This window comes from Ambystoma mexicanum, chromosome 3p, assembly GCF_040938575.1.
Source record: "Ambystoma mexicanum isolate Mex_15411 chromosome 3p, UKY_AmexF1_1, whole genome shotgun sequence".
Lineage (NCBI taxonomy): Eukaryota > Metazoa > Chordata > Amphibia > Caudata > Ambystomatidae > Ambystoma > Ambystoma mexicanum.
The window spans coordinates 514,103,147-514,118,421 of NC_090925.1; the positions used below are offsets into that span (position 1 = coordinate 514,103,147).

The 15,275-nt window shown below is 45.7% G+C and overlaps 1 protein-coding gene across 1 annotated transcript in view; it reads right to left on the bottom strand.

Moving 5' to 3' along the window:
• RNF114 (ring finger protein 114) overlaps window positions 1-15,275 on the bottom strand; it is a 291,734-nt gene that overhangs the window by 142,873 nt on the left and 133,586 nt on the right. Inside the window, exon 3 of the mRNA XM_069651182.1 lies at window positions 10,726-10,832. Coding sequence (XP_069507283.1) covers window positions 10,726-10,832 — 107 coding nt within the window. The remainder of the gene's footprint in view (window positions 1-10,725; window positions 10,833-15,275) is intronic.

Below are 15,275 nucleotides of genomic sequence, written 5' to 3' on the forward strand. Positions count from 1 at the left end.
ATCAACATGAGAGGAAGTGAGGAACAGCGCTGTCTGGCTCTTTTCTTGGACTCTGGCTGTTTGTGGTGCATTTGGGAGGCCTCGACGTGGGACTCAGCAGATCATCATGCCTGATGCTCCCAGCTTGCCTAACTAAGCAACACATGGGGATGGGGGGGGGGGGTGTGGCTGAGCAGCCGTACAATGAAGACGTGAGAGCTCGGTGCTCCATAGGGCTGTCATTATCCTGATCTAAATCTTGGCTTTGGTGGCGTCTGTTCGAAACCAGCTTCACCCATCTGAGCAGTGAGGGTTTCGGCAGCACACTGCAGGCTTCCCAGTGTGAAACAAGGTCGGGAAGCAAGGATACGCAACACACCAGGGAGGCACTCCTGCATGACTGGGAGTTGTGGGCACCATCTTGCCTGGGTCCGGGCGTAGAGCTGGACCACCACGAAGACATCTGTTGCTCCCCGTAAGAGGCAGGGATGACTTGGAGTGACCAGGTCAGAGGAGCCGGCGAGAGCTGGCGTGGATAAGAGCCACAGATGGGGGACTGGGTCCACACGACGGCGCGGACGCACATTGTGGTGTGGCGAGTGCCCAGGTGAGGAGAGGATGCCAGACCACAGACGCTTTGTGGGCGGTAGACTAGGCTGTGTTGTACAGGACGGATGGAGGCAAAGATGTGGTGAGGGCTGGCAGCGGATAGCAGACAAGAGATTGGGCCGGCAGTTGGTGGGCGGGTTAAAGGCACACACAGCATACAGGTCCGGGGCAGCTCAGTGCATGCTTCCCTGGATCCACTGCAAATCCATGCAGCGGGCACAGGCCTACTAGTGGTCAAGAAAAACATTTGGAGAATTAACTGTCCTGGAGGGAGAGGAGCAGAGGATTGAGCCGCACTTGTCGCTGCTGGTGGACATAGAGTCACATTGCTCCATACACCGGGAGTGTGACCCCCTGCATCTGGGGCCCACTGAAGTGCCGGGCCAGAGGGAAGTTTGACACAGCTGATGGAATATAACGAGGGGAGCGAGGGTGAACATTTGAGGACGCATTAAGTCTGTGCCCAGCAGAAAGTGTGGATGACTGCTGAATTTAGGCATCTGAGAGGCCAGTGTGCTACGTGGAGTATAAATGATAGGTGGCAATACGCCAGGGAGCTACTCCTGGGACAGAATGGCAAAAGGGAAGGAAGGCGTTGCACCGAAGCAAAATGGACTAGTTTGCTGCTGCAGTGACCACCCAATCAGCGAGGACCTATCCCAAGATCCGGCTATTTCACTAAGGGATATAATGAGAGCCATCGAACCTCAATGCAGGGGAAGGTAGATGGGCTGTTTTCAGAGGTTTCCTTCCTAGGCCAGGACCTGCGGAAACTCTCTTCACGAGTGGGGGAGGCTGAACAATAGATTTTGAATGCGGAAGATGCAGTTGGCAGCAGTGACAAACTGGGAGTCCTCAGAATCGGGCCTCAAGACTGAAGTGAGGTCGAGATGGATTAACCTCTGCATGCTAGGGCTACCGGAGAGAACAGAGGGTCAGAGCATGGAACTCGTTTTGGAACAATGGCTTACAGACCTCATGGTGCCTAAAAAGCTGTCTAACTTCTTCTCAGGGGAAAGAGCCCATAGGGTTCCGACCAGCAGGCCTGTTCCGGGTGCTCATCCACGCACGATAATAGCAAGGTTATTGAACTACACAGACAGGGACGGCCTTCTGCAGATGGCACCGGCCACTGGTCACATCACACTCAATGGCTCTAGAACTGGTTTCTTCCCAGACTACACGAGGGAGGTGCAGCGGGCGAGAATAATTCGACTAAAAAAAGAAACCGATGGCTAGCGGTATCAGATATGCCCTCTTTTTCCCCCTCGCAACTAAAAGTATATTATAGGGCAAAGGCTCTCCTCTTTCATAGACGGCGTGCAGGTCCTATATGCCTGGGAGTGGTAGGAGATAAACACCCAGCAGGTACCAGGACCGATGGCATGAAAGGAGACGCAGCAACAGGTGCCGGAACAGGTGCCATCTTCGGCTGCGCTGTATTTCCAAGAATCTGGACAACATGGGCGACAAACCAGAGTGGGAAGCGGGCGGGTTGGAGCTAACGACACAAGAGACTGCTGTAAATTAAAAGGCAGACATTACCAGACGTGGCCTCAAAGAATTAGGCCCTTGAACGGCGAGCTGCCCGGGAGTAAACCCTGGTGGGTTTTTGCTATATCAGCGGGTACCCCACACATGGTTGGTTTAGTTAGTCCATGTGCATGGCCTGGGTGCGACAGGTACTTCAAGTGCGGGGTGGGGGGAATTTGTCTTCGATCTGTTTGTTTTACATTGCTTGACAAAGGTTATACCACCGCCAGGTGGATGCACGACAGTAGGTAGGATCCCTGCGGGGGTAGGGCCCCGGATATACATTCAGAAGACATTGGCTCAAGATAAAGGTGTAAAGTTGTTGGCATGGAATGTGAATGGGCGCTGCTCGGGTATTGAATGCAGGCTTGTGCTGCAACTTAACAGACACTCGCCAGATTTTGCCCTCCTGGCAGGGTCGCACTATGTTTTTTTTTTTATGCGCTCCAATTATAGAATGGGGAATGGGTTCATGCTGGCTTTGCCAGGGGGACACAGGGGACCATGGTCCTGGTGCGCAAAAGGGTGCCTTTCTCGGTCATCGAGCAGGGACCAAACCCACTGGAATGGTTGTGTTGGTCCGTGGGGAGCCATATAGGAGATTTGTACCAGTTTATGTGCCGCCCCCCAAACACGCAACTAACTCAACGACCTTCAGAAACTTGTAGTGCAAGTGGAGACGGAGGTGTGGATCCTGACGGGAGACTAACGATGTGATGGATATGGGCTTGGATAGGCAACATGTGGGTAGAAGGATTCCAGAGCTTCCCACCAGACTGTTCCTTCGCTCAAGCCATGGGTTGGTTGGATACCTGGAGATTCCTGCACGCAGGGAGAAGCAGGGTACTCTTTCTTTTCTGGGGCTCACTCTACTTTCTCTAGGTTGGACTATTTATTCATCCCCCCAGGCTGATGGTCACAGTGTGCACTCAGCGAAATTCTTGGCCTAAGGGATTTCAGATCATTCCCCGTTAGTCAGGCTCAAGAGTGGGCACGAGAAACAGGTGCCTGAACTCGTACTACTTGGGGTTCCCTGAGTTCACGGAGACAGAGTACACCACGCAGGAATACTTCTCAAGCAATGAGCTGTCTAGGTACCCGGGAAATCACGCTATACGCAGCAATCAATACTGCAGCCACTCCTCCGTCTTCTTCCACCTACTTACATATGTTACATTAACAACTTGTGCCTCCCTTGCTGCGGCCAACACATGGCGTACGGTACATTTTACAGACACGTCCGCCGGCACACTGTCCTCCGAGACACCATGGCTGTGTTTCGCAAACATTGTTGACGCACAGCACGCTTCCCTCGAGCCAACCACCGGCCACATCCAAAGTTCTGACAGCACGCCGCACAGCAGGCCAATGACACTTCGGTCGCTGGAGTGAACAGGGAAATGGGTCCGTGGAGCAGACTCAGATATCACAAATTTTTTTTAGATATACATTGCAGTTGTTTCCAACAAAACTACTGGTCGGATTCCGACCAAAGAGACAAAAGCATGCTTTCTGACCATAACCCCCGCTCCTGCTGCAAGTTTGGTGAAAATCCATCCAGACGCTCGGCGGTAGCCGTGCGCAAAGATTTTCGCCATTCAGTCTATGGAGAAAAAAAAATGTTGGGACCCCACCTATAAGTTTGCCCCCCTAAACAAAACCTCGCCGAACTTGGCGAAAAAATTCAGAGCTGACCATATACTTTTTTTGCAAAGTTTGGAAGTAGATTCGTCCACGGGGAGCGAACTTATAAGCTGCCGAAAAAGTGGTCTTCCTAGGAGTTTAGCAACTTAAGCATAACTTTAATTTTTTTATTTTTATTTATTGCTTCGATTCGTTTCCATAAAAAAACATAAATGCACAGAAGAAACACATTTAAAAAAAACAGAAAAAATGAAATAACTGTATGGGGAGGATTTATAAAACCACAAAATCAAAGCAGAGAAATATTTAAAATAAATGGCACTACGCCTCAATACACAAAGTAAAAAGCTTCTAGAATCCAAAAGAAACTAATTGTCCAAGATTTAAAAAACAATTCTCTCAGAAAATTCAGCAGTGCCAAGGACAAATATACTTTTCCTCCCCATCTTAAGATAGACCACCACTCATGAGGGAGTTTTGATTTAAAGTTCTCATAGTGTTTTCCCAGCCATTTCTCTCTGAGAACTGACAAAGGGGCACAACTCATTACTAAGTGATATAAGGTTTCAACCTCCAGACCACAACAACGACAGGACCGTATTCGATCTTCCCTGGTTTTTATCCTTCTTCCTGTAACTTCCCTTGTGGGATACAGGTTCAAGCAGAATCTCAAAGATTGTTACCTCTCTATTTCAGAAGGGAATTTATCTACGTATGGAAGCACTGTGCCTCTGCTGAAGTGTTCATCCAGGCCCAGGGAAATAGATTTGTATGATCTAAGCTTGTCCTGGGTCAAGATCCAATCCCAGTCGAGAAGTTTTTTCTTCACCCTGGTCGGGTTTTCTACTAACAGATTTTCTGTTTGTGCAATATTATCCAAGATTCACTTACATGTTTTCTGCCACATATTGAGAGCTGGGACATGTTTACTAGTTAGTGCTTCGTGAGTAGGCAAAAAAACACTTCTTTCAGGGGGAGCAAGGCATTTACTATAAAGGGCCAATGACTTCCAGACCATAGCAATGTAGAGTGATGTTAGGCCTAATTCTCTCCTTACACATTCAATAGGGAGGGATGTTGGAAGCCTCAGTACCCTTTTCCAAAATAGGCCCTCTAGTAAACGCCAAACCTCTGGAGCCACAAAAAAATTTGCCTCAGCAGCATAGGTCAAAATGGGTGATACTTTTAATTTGTAGAATTCGATGAGTGGTCGACATGAAAATGAGCAGTAGCGTTGATTAACTAGGAGAGCTTGTGATGCCAAGTTCTTGACTTTACTTCTTAACCTAGACACACCTGGTCCATCATTAATGCTGTCATTTAGGGTGATCCCGAGATAAACCATAGACGGACCACTGGGACAGCTTCCCCATTTAGGAACCACTTGAATTTCTTGGCATTGTTTATAGCTCCTAAGGCCAAGATTTTCCATTTTTTTGGGGTTAATTCTGAGACCATTTTCTTGGACATAAGATTCCAGTGCTTTTAATTGTCGCTGAAGACCTATCGCAGTCTGATCCAACAACAGAAGATCGGCAAACAACAACCTGCCCACTGGAATCCCCGCAATCTTTGGTGGAAAGCTTCTTATTGATCTGAAAACTTCATACATGTCAGATATAAATAGTCAAAATACTGCAGGTGCCAAACGGCTGTTTTAACCCATTTTGTGAGTCAATGTTGTTCGAAAGGGTTCAGTTTCTGTCCAGTCTGATCCTCAAAGTTGTTTCGCTGTGTAGTGCCTCCATGGGCTCTCTCAGGTCGTTGGGGCAGCTCCATTTTCTCAATTTGTTCCACAGTATTCTGTGGTCCACCGAATCGAATGCCTGTTCTAGGTCGATGGACGCAATGTAGATGGTTTTGTAGTTTTTTTTTGTTTCACCATACATTTTAATGTGTTGATTAACACATCCAGGACAGTTCCAATGCCCTTACGGAACCCCGAATGCCAGGGATCTTGATGATGTGACAACCAACTCCAATCGTTCAGGTGTCTCAGCAGTATTGCAGCAAATATTTTTCCCACAACGTCCAAGAGGGCGATAGGTCTGTAGTTACCTGGATCAGACCCATCGCCCCTCTTGAAAATGGGCACAATTATGGACGCAGTCCGAGAATAAGGTATCTGCTTGACCCTCTTTATGACATTGAACAAAATTTGTCATAAATCGTGCCCATTTCTCCGGGTCTCTCTTGAGAATGTCATTTGTGAGACCGCCCGGCCACCCTGGAGAATTTGAATTTTTTAATGAGATCCATTATGTCCTGTTCCTCAAATTTGAGGTCCCATGGTTCATTCGAAGTAGGGTTGATTTGTACAGGACAATTGTTCCCAGCAGAATAAAGTTTCTGGAAGTGTTCCTCCCAAGCCAAAGATGAGACTGGGTTTACAATTTTCAAATCTACAGGGGTACAAGTGTCATTGATTAGTTTCCAGATGCCAGAGATGTTTTTGCTTGTAACTAGATTTAGCATCTTTTCACTGTCCTGTTGTAGTATTTGATGTTTGTGTTAGCCAATTCTTGTAGCTGTTTCTAGATTTTTTAAGCAGGACTAAGTCACCTGGCGTGTCTGATGTTTTTGAAACGCCTCCTGGCCCTCACAACAACCTTTTTTTGGCAGCTATTTGTTCATCATAGAGATGCCTGTAGGTGGTTGAACTCCCCTTTCCTGTCTCCTTTGTGCGGAAGTCCATAAGTACGTCTGATATTAACACTTGTATCTCGTACATTTAATTTTAACCTTATTAGAGACTCCAGTAGAAGGCCCATATCCTTTCTCTTTATGAGTCTATTGACACATGAAGCCAATTCCAAGTGATGGTCCGGTAGATGTCGGTCGGGCGTAGAGACATTTCTATCCCCGTCCTTGTTTACAAGTTCTAAAATGTTATGATCGCTCTGCACAGTGGGAACCACTACCAAAGATTTTAGTTTCCCCATCAAACCTTCAGTGACAAAGATATAGTCCAACGTACTGTCTTGATTTACACGCTTCCATGTTTTGGCAGCTGGTCTGTCACCCACAGACTGCCATTTACCATAAAGATGTTTCTACCTAGTAGCTCTTTTTCCAAGTCCACTCCCCTTTTTATATTCTTCGTGAGACACAAAGGCATGACCTCCATTTTACTCCCCTTTTTATCAAAACATTCCATGTTAAGGTCCCCACAAAGGAAGACCTCCAAATTTGGTCGAAGGATCCTTGCATCGTCGATAGCTTTTAGGAGCACATGCTTAAATTTATCGTCCTGCCTTTCACCAGGGCTCCAATAAACATTACAAATGAGGAGCCTCCGTTCCAGTGAGTCATCCAAAGCATTGGACCATGATTTGACTGTTAATTGGATCCATGGATTTTGATTTATGGAAGAGAGCACCGTTAGACCATTAGATCGTTTAATACCTAGTAGAAGACCTGAGCTGGGTCTCCCTTTCGGGCCCTTTAGTGCTGGATTTATAGGGAGTTCAAAACCTTCTAGAAATGGTAAGTCGCGCAACCATGTTTCCTGGATGCAAATTAGGTCGTATTTGGACATATCCGGAGCCGATTTCCCAAACAAATGAGTACCCCCTCGGATTCCACCTCATGAATTTTTTCCTTATAGGCGAAAACGTTGGCTGAATACTTGGGGATTCCTGCTGATATTATGATTTAGCTGCTACCATAACTTTTTTTACCATGACCATTTATGCTTAACCATAACTACATGGCTGCTACCGCGGGCCGTGTGATATATACATATATACATACCCACACACACTAGTAAAACTAGAGGGGTTATGGCTGGAAGGTTTAGAATTAATCTTAACCTCCGACAATGCTCTGGCCAACCCTCCAGTTGGATTGCCCCTTTAAGCGTGGTACCAATCCTGATTTGCACATGGTCTTTCCCCTTTTGTAATGGTCTTGCAGGCAAAGAAAGATGGTCTGGAGGGTTGCCCAGAGCAATGCCAGAGGCTAAGATTAATACAGAACCTTCCAGCCATCACCTCTTGTTTTGCTGTGATTATACATGAGTGCAAGGGATCTAAAAGAAAGTTTAAAAAAAAAGAAAAAAAAAACAAACATGTGTGTTGGCAAACTAAAGTGATCCATTATGCCATGAGGAAAACATACATTGGGTAACCTTTTGCTATTTAGGTGTCACTCCGTCCCGAGACGTCAGTTGGCTAGAGCATAATAAAAATCAAACCTCCGTTGTGCAGGTCAACTGAGCTGTGCGAGATATTGAAAATAATTGGGAGGCTTGCCATTAGAATACATTTTTAATATCTAAAAGGAACTTATGTGTCAGGTGCCTGAAGGTATTTCAGACCTGGGCAAATTCAGGTTAAGGAAAACCAATTCTTCCAAGCATTAACGAGTTTGCCTCACCTATCCACTAATGTGGCCTGAATTACATTGAGGATCAAAAAGGCATCCAGCCATTAATCTATTAGGCCAGTTTATGGAAGAGTGAACACATCGCTTGACTCAATTGTCAGTTGAAGACATCACAAACTCAGACGTTAGTCATAGCTGTGGGATGCTTAGCACATCAAAAGAATTTACAAACTTGAGCCTTGAGAGGTTTATACTAAATCTGAAGAACTATAAAGACAGTTACAGGAAGAATGCTCAAGAATTATTTTCCGATAGAGAATTCCAAGAAAGAAGAAAGCAAAGCATACAATATTTTCTCATGCATAAAACATAATAGCCCTGTGATTTATCCGATATGGTTTGTCAATCTGAGGAAAAGAGAAATTTTTATGCGCCCATTGACTAACTTAGTATTCACAGCATAAAGCGTGGCTAGCAAGGCTATGGGCCTGCTAAAAAACAGGTTCTTTACAACGGGTTAATGTGAGGACTCATTTCATTTTCTCTTGTTCCTAGGTTAAAGGAAGAAATATCTTTTAATTTGTATGTTTTGAATAATATGTTTTATGTATTTATGTTAAGTGATAGAAATGCGATCTTGGAAGAACGGTCACTGGGATGTCTAATCTGCATTTTATTCTTTTGTGGGAACTAACTTCTTGCAAAAAAGAAATGGACTGAAAGAAAGGAAGGGATGGAAAAAGCACACAGAAAACGAAAAAGGAAAAGGAAAAAAAAAAAGGTTTGGGAAAGAAGCAAATGCCAAAGAAATAAAGCATTGTGAGAGATGTTTAGGTGAGGAACCAAATTCAGGATGAGGCTGGAGAGAGCTGGGACAAAGAAATAACTATAGAAGGCAGTTTGAGAATGAGAAGTAGAGTTGAAGCTGGCAGGTAGAGAAGATTTGATAACTGTCAGATGGAGGTCAGAGAACTAGCCGGTGAGCTGGTGGAGAATTGATGGGAGACTGAGGGCAGACTTCTATACGTTTGTACCTCACAGATGATCAAGAGAATGAGCAAGAAAAAGGAGAAGAGAAGAGACTGAGAATATCATAAAATAAATAAATACAAGGCTATCACAAGCGCTACATGTACTTGATCCCCTTCTAATCAGAGAGCTAGATCCAGAAACTCAAGTTGTCCATCAGCTATAAAAGGTGTTGAATGAGAGATGGAAAGGATGCTGTTAGGGGAGATCTATCCTCGGGGAAAATCTGCAGATTTGGAGATGGGTGAGATACTCTGAAAAACTGCTCTCCAAAGTCAATCACGTGTTGTGCATCCCCACCCAACAAAACAGCCCCTGCCCTAGTCCTTGCAGATTTTTTATCAGTCTGTTGTGGGATCTCAAAATATCCATATAAGCAAGTGTGCCTCTTGAGGCTCTCCCCAGGGCAAATTGTTCTCTCAAAGGCACATCACTGCATAGTAATGGTTTACATAAGACAGGTCAAACATTCACTGGCCAAATGTTGCCAGATTTTTGATGCTTGTGATTTACAATTTTTGGAAACATCCAATGACATCTCATTGTGCTATAAGTGAAATCTAGGATTTTATCAAAACAAATATTAGTCTATGACAATTTTGTTGTAATGCAAATTATATAAAATGAGGCAAAGCATAATACTGTTTAAATCAGCACTAATATCCGTCATACACAGTGTGTGAGATCTTGTGTCACCCACACAAGCAAAATGTCCAAGACCCGCCTCCACAAGATAATAGGTCAAATATGCAAGTTCAGTGGAGCCCGGCCCTGGGTTCGCCACATGTTAAAATTGCTGCGTGTCCATTTAGAGTCATGATTTACAGTGTTTCAGCAGGTGAAGATTCTATATTCTCAGGGATTCCAGGCAAGTGCAGCCAGATTTAGCTCACTGATCTGGCAATCACCTAGTGTGACTAAAAGAAATGCACAGCCCATCATGTGAATGCTTACAAAGGTAAAATACAGGTAACATCGAAACAAAAAAATACATTTAAAAAAAAACAGCAGATGTAGGAGATATCAAGATGAACCTAAAGAAACAGCAAATATTGACGGATTCAGGAGGGCCACTGCTTACTCGTAAAAAACGCAATCGGGACGCGCAACTCACTGATGAGCTAGTCAAAAGTCGAGGATGGCTGTCATGAAGGTTCACCCGTTGTCAAATTCTATGCAACACGAAGATGCATCAAGTGCATTCACAAGTCAGATGATGCACACGGACAATACTCCAGTGACTATGCAAATGTATTGCAGGTCTCATATACAAATACAATACTTCTAGCAACAACCAGCATAGACTACAGAACAGTATTCCAAAGGCACAGAAATGTACAGTGCAATTTTAACTTCTCCCCCCAAGCAACAATTCATGCAATTTTATAAGCTTCAAGAAAAATAGGCACTACGTTTTAGTTTTTTTTAAATGTCAGACCTCAACAGATCCTTCGAATTGAAACAAGAACACATCAAACAGTATAAGCTAACGTCAAAATGGCACTTTCAACTAAATAACCCAGATGGGAAAGGGCCTACACATTTACTATTAAAAATATAACTGGCTATATTAGACAATAAAAGGTGCTGGTAATAGCTTCTCACCTGGTATGATGAGGTTGATCTTTAGTTGCTGCTTTAATGCCTTCCATCATGTAGTTCTGATATTTGGAACATGCGGCAACATGGACCCTCATCTTGGACAGATATACCTGTACATATAAACCACAGTGGTGAATTAATATCATGTATGCTTTGTATGCAGTAAAGTGGGTGGATGAAGCAGAAGGGTCAAGCAAACTACCCAGCGTTAGCGTCAAAGATGAAGAGAAGGGATTCCCCTGGTCTGTACGTGCCTGCACTAGAATGACAAAGGCCATGTAACAACAAGTGCCAGAAAAGACCTAGAACTACCTAGATCGGCACTCCCTGGAATAGTGCTCCGATGTAATATATTCCCGAAGAGCCAATACGCCAGCTTGAAGCCACAAAACCACCTGTGCCTGCCCCTAACTGGATTCAAAGCGGAGGCAGGAAGACAGTCAGGGGAGAGGTTGGGCTGGGGGGTGGGGGGTCAGGTGGAGGGAGTAAGGGGGAGACAGGCAGGGGAGACCTTTCTGCTGCTGCAAACAAGAAAACAGGAATGTGCAAGGCCTGTTTGGCAGCACATGCCTCATACTTAAGATCTACTCACTTGTAGCTTCTACCTTCATCCTACGGTTACTGCATATCACTAGAGCAGTCATGATGGGGAAAACGCACCTCTGCAGCTCCTAAAAGGGCACAGAGCTGGCCTCGTAAATACTTTTGTCAATGTTTGAATGGCTCAGAGTGACCATTGTCTGATCATTGTTAGAAAAGATTACTCTTTTAGCAACTTTCCCTCCATAGTTCTACGGAACCCCAAACATTTAGCTTTTAAACCCGTCCTGACTTTTTACATCGAAGTTAAGTCTTCAGCTTCACTACCCTGACCTTTTGCTAATTTTGTTATGGGGAAAATGATCAGTCCTTCAGACTATCAGTACTGGGAATCTAGGGTTCCCCGTTTGTAACTTTTTAACATTGCATATAGCATCTTACAAAAGTAGCCCCATTGCACTACATTGTAACACCCTAGCTTGTTGCACTTGGCATTTTTGGTTAATTTTGTATAGGTACCTAAAGACAACCTGGTGGCAGCAGATATACTTTTGCAATTTTTGCATTATTTCTAGTGTGCACATTGCATTTACTGTGTAGTGTGCACATTGCGTTGACCTCGTATGGCTACTAAACATGGCTTGTGCCCTAAAATGGCCAAGCCGCGTGAGTTTTGCTTGTTCTTTGTATATATTGTTGTTTGGCCTTTTTCCTGCCTTACCAGGTCAAGGAATCCCATATAAGGTAACACACTTGCCAGGAAAGCTGCTGCTTTCACAGGCTAGTGACACTTGTGTGTGTGCATGGCTCAGGAAGTGGAAGGGACTGTCTAGTCACATTCTTGGAGCCAGAGAATCTAGGTGTGGGGTGGGTGAAACCAATAGTGGTCCCTGGTTGGACAACTACTGCCTCGATGGTGCATAAACTTACCATTGGTGGGATTGGAATAGCTTCCAGGCTAGAATTTGGATAAAGCGAGGCCTCCTGCAGCCATTTCTTCAGATCAGCATTGGAGCCAAGAATCCCTTGTATTAGAACAGCGGACTGAAGATCCAAAGACTCCTCCTGAAGAGGCTCAGCATCCCTTCCTGCATCTGGCTGGCCCTAGACTACCTGATCTGCGAAGGCCCTGTGCAATGCTTCAACCCCTGGACTGGTGAGACCAACCAATCCCGACATGTTAGAGGATCCAGCCATCCTGAGACTTAAGAAGAGTTCCTGGACCACCCAGTGGACTGACCAGCTCCCCAGTGGGCTGCCTCACTAGAACAGACATCGTTCTGCATTTGGAATCAGAACCTCTGCGGTCACCAGTTTATGGTGCAAGTTGTCTTCCTGCCAAATTTCAGCCTCCCAGCATCAAGAGACCCTGCTCTGGAAAGTCTTCTTCAGCCCTGCCTGGAAAAACGCTTTCTGTCTGTGTGCGGTGGCCATCGCTGAAACTCAACTTTCCCCGTCCTGTGAAGTGTCATAAAGGAGGTCTGCATCAGTGCTTTCTGCATTTCTCCGTCACCATGGGTTGCACTATGCTGCTGGACCAGACCAAAAGAATCCTTACAATTACAGCTCCTGGGCACCTCTCATTGGAACCAGTCGACCCGTCCAATCCTCTGGGAAAATATGGGTCGACGTAAATCGTTCGTCACCCTCTGTCCTCCAAAGGATAAGAGAGAACAGGTCTCTTTGCATCCTTCCATTCCACGGCTTTTGGTCATCACACCAGAGCAGTGTAACTTGAAATGTAAGACCATATAGTTGCTTACCTGCTTACCAGTAACTTTGTTCAAGAGAAGAGATGCAACTATCACCAACACAAGTAATTTACCTGCATCAGATACATTCGGGGAGAAGCATTGACACTTTTGAGCGCAAGGCACCACTCTTTATAGGGATTGGACTTCTGAAGCTACAGCATACTTCTTGTGACTTGCTTACATCTCAATGCATGACTTACCTTCTGTTATTGATTTAAATCATTGAATGCATTTTAAGAACCTGTGGTGACTGTATAGGACATACATTACACACCGTAGTCAGATTTCTGCTTCATGCATCTGCTTAGATTGACATGCTTTGCATAGAGCCCACATCTAGTGGTAGGTGCAAAGGAACGTCGACTGGACACGTTTATAATACTATCCCTAGTGAGACGTGTATTGTACCCATGGTCCTTCATGCGTCGAGGTCCCTCAGATAGGAAAGGTTACTCACTGTAGTGATTACTGTACTTCTAGCCCATAGTCACCTATACAACTTTGTCCCAATTTTCTAGTCACCTATACAACTTTGTCCCAATTTTCTGTCGCGGACCCGTAGCGCACGCTTGGCCACAGGCTCTGCATCTCCAAGCCCTGCCTCTGGGCCTCGCACTTCAGTCCTTTTTGACCAGCATAGGTCGGTACGACGTAACCGAGGGCCTTTTAGGAGGATATGGGGAGGCCGTATCGAGGAAAGGGGACTATGGACTTGGAGTACAGTAGTCACTACTGCGAGTAACTTTTCCTTACTCCCATATCCAACACCAGGGGGAATGACTCCCTTCCCCTGGTTTCCCTCTTATGTTTGCCCAATCTTGTAGGTGAGGGTCCCAGTCCCATACGCTTTTACTCTCCTTGTCGGGAAGACCTGGTCACTCGCCTGTCACATACTACAACAAAGAAGAGGACTTGAGGTATTCTTCTCCTGTACGTGCGAGTCCCTACCCCAGCATTATCACATCTATTTGTATCATGTCCAGGGCTTTCCTCTTTACCCCGGCTGCACGGGTCAATTGTTTTACTGGCCCCTCCTTTGGCATCTCCTATGGCTCCCCCCCAGCTGTCTCGTCAGCCCAGGTATCTCTAAGGGTTATGCCAGGGTTTGGCAGTTGTACTCTGGCTTTTCCAATGCCCTCTTCCAGGCTGCTCTTGGTCTCGTGTCTCTGCAGGGACTGCGGCACATCCATAGCATGTCCTGCTGTGCAGGCTTCATGTACTCAGGCACAGGGTCAGCCTGCTTCTGCTGGTTTGCCTGCTTCTGGGGTATTCCGCCGAGTCCTTCCACCGCGGATCGACTGGGGACGCTTCCAACTCCCGGACAACGTTCAGACAATCTTGTAGTTCCTCCATGGAGGGCTGCGCCAGTCGATCTTGCGATGTCATTCCTCCTTCGGACGATCTCCCCTGCATAGCGGGCTCCTATGCTGGCTACCTGCTCTGTAGCCCAAAAGCTAGCTCCACAGCAGCATTTGAATCTAACACAGGATATTCCCAGATTCTGCTACCTTCTCCAGTTGGACTCATCCAGACCCAATCTTTGCCTCCTGGACCACTTTCCGGGCTCCTTTCCTGGGCCAACATCTCTCCAAGACTGTTCTGTTTTCATAATTCCTTTGTTAATTTTTATGTTGTTCCATTGAACACTCCCCCGTGGAGCGCTAGAGCTGTCTTTCCAGTTCCATTGAGTAATCTATTTTTCCTTGGGGCACCCTTGTCCCAGTACTTTCATTGGGAGTAATCATCATGCCCCTATGTTCTTCCTCGCCTTAGTGTTTTCTATTAGAGAGACATAATATTGCATGGGGGTATTTTCGGTGAAGGGGTACAGTGATGGGCAACACTCGGTGGTCGTTAAGGGGTGGTTGTGATTATTAGATCGTGGTTCCGAGACCTGATCGACCTTATCCCTCGAGGGTATTTCTTCCATCCCAGTCTCAAGGTGGGGGCGGGGTGGGGAGATCCCTCCTCTTTGGGATGAGTGACGATACCCTGAGTGAGCTTCATCACAGCTCACATTAAATAGCATTCTCGTAGTCTTCCATCTATGCAATCTTTGAAGAGTCAGGAATGAAACTGACACAAGTTAGCCATGTTTTTGGTTAAAAGACTTACTGAAAAATAAAAAGGTTGGGAAAAGGCCTCCCTGACCCTGCTCCAAGAGGAATTTCCCTACCTAAACTAAAATTAAGGGTCTGTCTCTGTCAGGACATCAAAACCACACTGTTCTTGTGTCCAAAAGTTCTATTCTGACGGTCC